The sequence below is a fragment of the Rhamphochromis longiceps genome, linkage group LG3 (genome assembly GCF_057381845.1).
Source record: "Rhamphochromis longiceps isolate RC_006_pf linkage group LG3, R_longiceps_female_GT1.1, whole genome shotgun sequence".
Taxonomy (NCBI): Eukaryota; Metazoa; Chordata; class Actinopteri; order Cichliformes; family Cichlidae; genus Rhamphochromis; species Rhamphochromis longiceps.
The window spans coordinates 2,685,809-2,696,043 of NC_140559.1; the positions used below are offsets into that span (position 1 = coordinate 2,685,809).

The 10,235-nt window shown below is 39.3% G+C and overlaps 1 protein-coding gene across 2 annotated transcripts; it reads left to right on the forward strand.

Annotated features, from left to right (window-relative positions):
• The first annotated feature begins 4,301 nt into the window (after positions 1-4,301).
• Positions 4,302-8,416, forward strand: LOC146672526 (hatching enzyme 1.2-like). Of its 2 annotated transcripts, XM_085402226.1 has the most exons (9): positions 4,310-4,409; positions 4,646-4,673; positions 4,766-4,816; positions 5,125-5,256; positions 5,966-6,083; positions 6,755-6,933; positions 7,250-7,331; positions 7,547-7,671; positions 7,764-8,416. In XM_085402226.1, coding segments are annotated over exons 1-9 (771 nt in total). In that variant the 5' UTR covers positions 4,310-4,355; the 3' UTR covers positions 7,766-8,416. The 2 variants fall into 2 exon arrangements, with proteins under 2 accessions (XP_085258351.1, XP_085258352.1); XM_085402225.1 differs by lacking the exon at positions 7,764-8,416 and having other exon boundaries at positions 4,302-4,409; positions 7,547-7,679.
• Positions 8,417-10,235: the final 1,819 nt, after the last annotated feature.

Sequence of the window (10,235 nt, forward strand, 5' to 3'; positions counted from 1 at the left end):
TCCAAGTCTCTGTTAGTACATGACTTAATAATTGATCAACAAATTGATTTACTCTGCCTTACAGAAACCTGGTTGCAGCAGGATGATTATGTTAGTTTAAATGAATCAACACCCCCGAGTCATTATAACTACCAGAAACCTCGAAGCACAGGCCGAGGGGGAGGTGTGGCAGCAATTTTTCACACCAGCCTATTAATTAATGAAAGACCCAGACAGACTTTAATTCATTTGAAAGTCTGATGCTTAGCCTCGTCCACGCCAGCTGTAATTCAATTCAATTCAATTTTATTTATATAGCGCCAAATCACAATAAAAGTCGCCTCAAGGCGCTTTATATTGTACAGTAGATCGCACAATAATAGATACAGAGAAAAACCCAGCAATCATATGACCCCCTATGAGCAAGCACTTTGGCGACAGTGGGAAGGAAAAACTCCCTTTTAACAGGAGGAAAACTGGGGTGAGAGAAGGAAGACAGGATAAAGACATGCTGTGGAAGAGAGACAGAGATTAATAACAGATATGATTCAATGCAGAGAGGTCTGTTAACACATAGTGAGTGAGAAAGGTGACTGGAAAAGAAAAACTCAATGCATCATGGGAATCCCCCGGCAGCCTACGTCTATTGCAGCATAACTAAGGGAGGATTCAGGCTCACCTGGTCCAGCTCTAACTATATGCTTTAGCAAAAAGGCAAGTTTGAAGCCTAATCTTGAAAGTAAAGATAGTGTCTGTCTCCCGAATCCAAACTGGAAGCTGGTTCGACAGAAGAGGGGCCTGAAAACTGAAGGCTCTGCCTCCCATTCTACTTTTAAATACTCTAGGAACAACAAGTAGGCCTGCAGAGTGAGAGCGAAGTGCTCTAATAGGGTGATATGGTACTACAAGGTCATTAAGATAAGATGGGGCCTGATTATTTAAGACCTTGTATGTGAGGAGCAGGATTTTGAATTCTGGATTTAACAGGAAGCCAATGAAGGGAAGCCAAAACAGGAGAAATCTGCTCTCTCTTTCTAGTCCCTGTCAGGACTCTTGCTGCAGCATTTTGGATTAGCTGAAGGCTTTTCAGTGAGTTTTTTGGACATCCTGATAATAATGAATTACAGTCGTCCAGCCTGGAAGTAATAAATGCATGAACTAGTTTTTCAGCGTCACTGTGAGACAGGATATTTCTAATTTTAGAGATGTTGCACAAATGGAAGAAAGCAGTCTTACATATTTGTTTAATATGTGCATTCAAGGAAATATCCTGGTCAAAAATGACTCCAAGGTTCCTCACAGCGTTACTGGAGGCCAAGGTAATGCCATCCAGAGTAAGAATCTGCTTAGATACCATATTTCTAAGATTTTCAGGGCCGAGCACAATAACGTCAGTTTTATCTGAATTAAGAAGCAGAAAGTTAGCGGCCATCCAGGTCTTTATGTCTTTAAGACATTCCTGCAGTTTAACTAATTGGTGTGTGTTATCTGGCTTCATGGACAGATAGAGCTGGGTGTCATCTGCATAGCAGTGAAAATGCATGCTATGTCTTCTAATGATGCTGCCTAAGGGAAGCATGTATAATGTAAACAGAATTGGTCCTAGCACTGAACCCTATGGAACTCCATAATTGACCTCAGTGTCTCCTGAAGTCCTTCTGAATATTTGAACATGACAGTTTCCATGTGAAGTATTCCTAGCTCCTTAGTTCTTTAGTATTTTCTAAGTTCCAGTTCTTAGGTTTTGTTTTGTGTTTCCCATTGTCATGGATCGCTGTGTGGCAGGCAGGATGAGGACCCAATCGCAAAACTCACAGACACAGGGGATGAACTCAAAAAGCAGCTTTATTGCTGACAAAGGAAGACAGGAAATACAAAACTAAACTGGGAAAAACTAACATAAAGCTCACCAAGGAACACAGGGGAATCACACACAGCATGAGGGAGAACGCGACACAGAACTGAGGGAGACGCAGACATAAATACACAGAGGGTTAACGAGGGAAGTGGGAGCACGCGGGGAACACAGGTGACACTGATAATCATAACAAGACACGGCAGGCGTGAACACAACACTAACGGGAGACGGGCAAAGTAAAACAGGAAGTACAGAGGTTCAGACAGGAGGAGAGAGAGCACGGGGAGAACACAGACCTAACGGGCTGGGGAAAACATAGAATGAAACGAAAGGAGGGGAGACGAGGGCTCACAGATACATAGAGGGGCACACAGGGAATAAAAGTCACAAGGGGAAAACACATAAGGAACAAAATACAAAAATACATGGAAACTAAGAATACTGGGCCAACATGGCCCAGGACCATGACACCCATTATTGCATAATGTGGTAATATACTCCAGACTGTGGTGTATAAAGAGGGACAGTGTTGATATGGGTAGCACTGTGGCCCCACAGCACTTCAAACCCTTGACGTGTCAGGTCAGGCATCCATAGAATAAAACCTGCACACATGCAGCTATGGCACATTCCTAAGTTAAACTGTGCTGAAAGATCTGATGAGTTCTTTAAGTCCCTATCTCAAAGCCAGCATGACTGCGATGGTGCCCTAAAGCTTCCAGTAAACACTCCCATTTAGATCACACTTCCCAAACTGAAAGTTCATGTTGATGAACCAGTAAGACTAGCAGGTACAGTAACTTGTCCCTTTCCTTCTTTCCTTTCCCAGACACTAGCAGGAATTCAAAAAAACCTCTGTTTCCACATGAAAAGAATCTTCTAAGTGGATCAATTGTGGTTACAAGGGTGGCTGTAGCTCAGGTGGTAGAGCAGATCAGCTACTGATTGGAAGGTTGGTGGTTCGATCCTTGGTTTCCCAAGGATGAACTGCAGTGCAAATATTGTTGGGCCAAACACTAACCCCAAGTTGCCCTACGATGCGTTCATCGGAGTGTAAATGTGTGTGAATATTATTTGTTTACACTTGAGTTTAGAAGTGCTTGTGTGAGTGGGTGAATGTGGCATGTTGTATACAGCGCTTTGAGTACACCAGGAGAGTAGAAAAGCGTTATATAAAAATTAGTCCATCAACCAAAGTGATACAGAGAAAGAAAAAGTTTTTTAATAGATAAAATGAACATTTAAACATTCTTTCTCCATTTATTGATTTATATCTTTTATGAAATTGTTTTAAGCACAGCCTTTTTCAGGTTGCACACAAGGAAGCTGCATTTACAAGAACTAATCTTAAAAACCTGTTTCCTGGTTTCCATCCCAGCCCTTTGTCTCACGTAGCACTGAGTCTTTTGTCACTTGAAATTTCTCATCAATTCATACATAATCTTCTTTCATGTGTGTCTTGCTTACTGAGAATTGATAGAGACAGTTCTCCTTACTCAGGAGCCGAGGTATTAAAAATAGTCAAAAAGCTATTTTTAATACCTCGATCTACACAAAATATTAAACTCTAACTATTATATAAGACATCGCAGCAAGCCACAACAAATCACTCATAGTTTGCCATTTGTCTAATGTTACAGGATTTTAAAATGATTATTAATTAATTTATGGCACATTTATCCCAGAAGTTCTGATGAATTGTTTGGTTTTCCTTCTCTAGCGCCTTACTTCATATCTTTGTTCATTCAGACCACATATTCAGTGTTTGCATTTTATGTGAGTATTTCCTTAATGTGATGCTTGACTGAATTTCAGAAGGAAGAACTTTATTTTGTAAGCTAGCAATGAAATGTTTTACAAACTGAGGCAAAGGTGCAAATTGAGTACATATGAGGAAAATGTTGTTGTTATTGACTATTTTGCCCAAAGGTAATTATGTTGTTAAAAGAATTTCATTCCAGTCTGATTGAAATTAAATTTCTATCAGCATTTCTTTGGGCTTTGCAACTTTTAATTGCAATTATTTAATGCTCTGAATGTTTACGTCAGCCTCAAAAAATGTTTGCAATGTCCTTGATTGAAGTTTCCTTCCTGGAAATTTGTTGCTGCTTTAGTGTTTTGGCATCAGCAAAAAGAAACTAATGGATTGATAACTAAAAAGACAGCCCTGAAACCTCAGCCACACCCTGTGTGAGCTATCTATAAAGATGGAGCAGCCGAACACCTGCTGCATCCAGCAAACACCTGGTACAACAGGTAAGCCTCCTCATATCATCTCCCTGCATGCTGAATCCTCTACGTAGGGAAATCCCAGATATCTGATTCTCTTCATGTGGATGTTGTCTGCTCAGCATTTTCATTGGGAGAAAAGTTAACATCCAGATGAACAGAATCAGCTGTTGGGCTGCCCGTATCCCACTTATATGCCTTTCTATTCCAGCAGTTACATTCATTGAAGTTCTTTTTAAACAGTGCTGTTCAGATTGTGACTGTAGGTTAACTGCAGAGGACCAACATCATGACTCCAGCCTTTTTCTTCTCCGTCTGCCTGTCAATGACAGCCGTTTGTCTGGTAAGCTTGACTCTTGCAGCAAAGCCATTAAATGTTGTTCAACACTGCCGGCTGTTCTGTGAAAGTAATTCTAACCGTGTCTGCTTAACAGACATGGCTGCTTGTTATGAGCGTTTAAGCGTGACACAGTTGAAGTTTTTTCACATAATAGTTTTTGTTTGCCAACAATAACATTTGTCAGTGTGATTTCAAATGTGATTAAGAGTAAGTTGAAAATGTCTTGTTTTTTATTGCAGAGGGCTGCTGTCATTAGAAATATAACTGGTGCGTTCAGTGATGAAATACTTCCAACATATTGAGGTGTTTTTAATATAAGAGCTTAAAGTTAATCTGCTGGTTGCCTCTTGTATCCACAGATGAGTCTCTGGGTGCCCCAGCGATCATTGAAAAAGTCAATGCTAACTCAAGTAAGTGAAGATTTACAAAATAAAACTCTTTTTTGTTAACATATAAATTCTGGATGAAAATGAAAGATCCCTGAGAACTGACATGTTAACATACAGTAAACTCCCAACAGACACAATGATCAATCAGCCTTTTGGTCATTTACTGGCTTGTCTTAGTCAGCTGTTTTATTTGTGTTATTATCAAACATTGTAATTGTGCGATCAATAAAGTAAATGCTGTAAGCATTTACCTCTTTGTTTTGACATAACTGAGCAAATGGCAGCCTAAGTATCGAGCATTTAACCACTCTCTGTTTGTTGTTCTGCAGCAAAAGTGTTGGTTCATGGTGACATTGTGCCCACTGCTACCAGGAATGCTGTTCCATGCACAGCCATTGGCTGCAAGTGGCCTAAAACGGGACCCTTTGTCTATGTACCTGTCTCCATTGGCACTGAATACAGTAAGCAGTACAAACTTTAACCATTAAACACAGACTTTATGAAAAGGAGAGATGGATAAAAATAGTTAAATAAAACCCATTATTATATAAATATATATATTATATATTTCAAGTGGTTTCCAAAAATACTGCTTTGTTAACTATGCTGTTTTATTGTGGGATTAACTAAAAAGCATTTAAACTGAAAAGTCATATTTGTATAAGTATGCTGAATTGATATCATACACAGATGCACACAATTTTCAAATTATGTTTTCATTTAATGTCACTTTCTCAATTTTTCTATTTCAAGACAGACAGACAGACAGACAGACAGACAGACAGACAGACAGACAGACAGATAGATAGATAGATAGATAGATAGATAGATAGATAGATAGATAGATAGATAGATAGATAGATAGATAGATAGATAGATAGATAGATAGACAGACAGACAGACAGACAGACAGACAGACAGACAGACAGACAGACAGATAGATAGATAGATAGATAGATAGATAGATAGATAGATAGATAGATAGATAGATAGATAGATAGATAGATAGATAGATTTTGGCGGCCCTGTCATTCCGATGGGAACTCAGAGATCCTCGAAGCAGCACAGATTGTAAATACTGTTTATGCTGCCAAGTTGAAATGGCTGAAACATATTGAAGATCCTGAATACTGAAGAAGCTCCTCATCAGACTCATATTTGAATCTGCAGGCAGCCAAGAGCGCAACGTCATCATCAATGCCCTAGTCACCTTCCACGCTTCCACCTGCATCCGGTTTGTCTGGCGTACAAGCGACAGAGATTTCCTTCACTTCTTCTCTGGACAAGGGTGAGAATGCACTTGCTGTACTTAGACTGTACTTGTATTTATATGGCAGGACAGGACTGATACACCCACACCCTCTAAACCCTTCAAAAATGCAATTCTGAAAATGATTGCATTACAAATATTCTGTATGTGTCATCAAAACAGGTTCTTGAAGGACCATTCTGCATTGACCTTGTACTGTAAAATGTCCAGTTTTATTTTTGTTTGCTACTAGATGAAATGTATACTGTTGCATAGGAGTGTAAAGAGCATTTTATTCATCTGCTCTTAATTATTTCACATACTATTTGGTCCACTAGTTCCAAAACTAGAGACTGGCACCTTGTAAGGCAAGAAGATGAATCTGGTGGGTTATTAGATGATTAAGGGACGACAGATGTTTAAAAAGCTTCTGAGATTGATTTGACCGCTATCTGTTTATTTACTTTAGTTGATAATGGATATGTGTGTTTTTTATTTTAAAATATTATTTAAGATATTAAAGTACAAAAGCTAAAGTGTGGTTCGAGCAGTGTCTATAGAGCCACAGTGTCAAAGTCGGTCACATGATTACTGTCATTGCTTTTCTTGGTACTTTAGCCTTAGCATGACTAGCTGAAGGAGGAGGATGCACAGTGCTAGGCTATAGAACAGTCCATCTATTTTTTAAGCGATGTCATTGTGTCTATCAGGTGTTATTCATACCTGGGCCGTCAGAATGGAGGACAGCTAGTCTCCCTACAGAGAAATGGTTGCTTGTTTCAGTCGACGGTGCAACATGAGGTTCTTCATGCTCTGGGCTTCCACCACGAGCAGGTCCGCTCTGACAGAGATCTGCATGTGAGGATCCTTACCGGGAACATCATCACAGGTCAGCTGAACTACCCAAAACGTTGGTTACAGTTAACTTAGTACACAATGGGACATCCTCCTGTTTCACAGCAGTGTACATATTACAAGTAATCTGTGCTTTTCCAAACTCAGCACATAAAACACTGCAGTTCAAGCGAGCACTGCATAGAAGATTTTGTTTGTATTTCTTTAGTCCCAAGACTATCAAACAAATGACCACAGAAGAGATTAGCTAGCATTTCGATCTATACATCGTCAAAGAGCTGAGACTGAAGACGGATTTTGAAGTGGAAGCATATAAAAACATGTAACATTTTCTGGAAATCTCTGTTTAGGACAAGAGCACAACTTTGTGAAAGTGCAGACCAACAATTTGGGGACTCCCTATGACTTCAACTCTGTCATGCACTATGGCAGGTGAGTTGCTGTGTGAGATGGACTTTGTAAGGTTTTATATTTCCTTACATGTTTTGCATTTTCTGCAAGAAAATGTAATCCAGACTAACAAAAACATGCACACACTCAGTGGGGAATGGATTTTTAATGTTAAATACTTTATGGGCCCATTTTCTCCTCTGTTTTCCTAATATAACCGCGTATGTGTGTTTGTGTGCTGTTGTTTGTTCTTTTAGACTCACCTTCTCCAAGAATGGGCAGCCAACCATTGTTGCCAGGTCCAATCCTAATCTTAATTTTGGAAATGCTTTCCAAATGAGTCCCAATGACATCGCCCGTGTAAACAGGCTTTATGGATGCTGTGAGTAATTAAGACACACCCACAAAAAAGAAATTTGGTATCTTTTTGTTTGAAGCAAGTACTGATCGGAGTTGATTTTTTTTCCTAACCAGAAATTCAGCAAGAACCTTCAACTTTGCATCCAGACTCTTCAGATGCCCAAACACCAGCATTACACCAAGGGACTGGATCCACTATACTTAAAAATGATAAAAGAAACATAAAATGTGCTGCAAATATCACATTTAGAGAGTTGAAATTCTGGGTCTTTGTTTTACGAGCTAAACGGCAGGCTTATATACCAGAGGGTGATGGTGTTAACTCGCTTTCTGTTGAGGTTTTCTCCCCTTTTGTTAGACTATAAACTATCATTAATGGATTTCTCAATCTGTGCATTTGATAATTAACTTTGTAACTGTAAATGATGCAGACATAGAACCAAACCTTGCGACTGCGACATGTCTCAAAACTTTTTGTTTGGCAAAACAGCAAAGTGAAAAAATATGTGAACAAAACAAAAAGTCAAGTCTTTCATGGAATGATCATGACTGTTGTCTTATACATGACCAACATGTATCAACAAGATATAGTGTGTAGATATAGTCCAGTGTCACAAGTGTAAGAAGAAGAATCTTTCTTCTGATATTTTAAAAATTGATTTTTCTGACAATGTCTTCTAATTTTTCTTGCTTTTGTTTTTCGAGGGGTTTTATCTTTGGTTTGTTGTCTCTTTCTGTAAGAAGTGCTATCAAATAAAATTCCATATTTCAAGCAACAGGGGGCAGTATTGTTTCATTATTATATTTTAAGTTATTTTAGAAATATGTGTTTTGCTTAAAGTTGGACAGAATGTTACAGGTGCCTTTTTTAATGTGCAACAAATGTAACAAATGCACAAATACTACTACATAAATACATGTTCTGCATTTAAAATCCTACCAAACATCAGAAAACTGAAACCAGAGAGTGGATCATGTCTCTCAAGATTAGAGTGCTACTTCTTCTTGTGTAGGGTGGAGTCAGTTCAGTGCAAGTGTTTAGATTGAGAAGATTAAAACCCCCACAGACTTGAATATTCCCACCACCATCATGATGCATCACATAGTAATCTGATCAGCCATTTAGTTTCTGCTGATGTGTTTCTTCATAACTGTTGTTAAAAACTGTTATGAAACCTCAGTCATGCACACGCCTGAACAATGATCCGGCATTTGTTGCTGTAATTGTTTGTACTATCATGCTGCCTGTCTGACTAAATAACTATAGACGGAGCAAGCTGTCAAGCATGTTCAAAGGTGATGTTTAAGGAGCTGCTGGCTGCCAGCTTAGCTTTTCTCCCTGTTTGCTGGTCTGATGATAAGTGAGGTAGGGTTGGGCCATATCATACAGTTCACGGTAATACCGGTATAATGTTGGGCAACGATAAGAAAATGAAATATCGTGATAGAATATGGGTCGGAGCATTTCGACTATCGTAGGCGGAGCCTCGCGGAGTGATACGTACTGTGCTTCAACATAATGTTACCGTATTGTATGTGTATGACCTCTTTTTAAGTTTAGTGGATATTATACATGGTTATGCTGAGGATATGTCGGCCAGTTTCCACTGGAAATGCCTTTTGGTTAAACTGTCAGCAAGGAATTTGCACTGTTACGTTTATATATAACTTTAAGCACATAAAAAAGCTGCTTGTTTAAGTGAAAATACATTGATGGGGTTTTTTGCACTAATAAAGTTGTGGAGTTGTAAAGTATTTTGTCTAGTGTCATTTATATCGTCGGTTATATCGTTATTGCAAATTTTCAAATGTATATCGTGCTAAATATTTTTGGCCCTGCTCTAGTGAGAGGCATGGTTTCATCTGGCCTGATGGTTTGACCATAACAAAGGTTTAGACATTGAGGACACTTGGGGAACAAAAAGAATGAGCAGTGATAAATCCCGGAACAACGTTCAGCCGCAGTCTAAAAACATATTGCCAGAGCTTTGGTTCTCCAAGTTGCTTTGTGACCCACCTTCACTATGGTTCCTTCATTACATGCCATGTGTGACTCATGTCATATCCATTGTTAGAGATGCCAATCTGTTTTGTGTTGGGGTGTTATATCTGCTCTCAGTTCTAGTGCTCTCTGCTAGTGTGACAGAGGCTTCCCTCTATGAGAGCGAGGACACAAAGAGCTGGTTGCTTTCCTAAACACCTTAGTCCTGTCTGGATACATGCGTAATGCTCCAACAGGACAAAGTGAATTAAGCCAACACTGGCTCTTATCAGCAAATGGCTGTGGATCAAAAGCTGACACTTCCATGCTTCCAATGCAGCTCACTCAGTTTTGAGTGACAGAGTCTTTAAGTCAATACACTAAGGTCTCAAAAGGCACCTCTGAGAGCCCCTTATAACCTGTGGGAAAATCCCAGGAGGAATCAGCAGGCTAAGAGAAGGCCTCAGTGTGCAAGTCCCTTTCATTAACCTACTAATAAGAGAATGCTGGCAAGTTGGTGGGATGGCAGTCATGTCTTGTTTGATGGTAAATGGTAAATGGACTGGTTCTTATATAGTGTTTTTCTACTCTTCTGAGAACTCAAG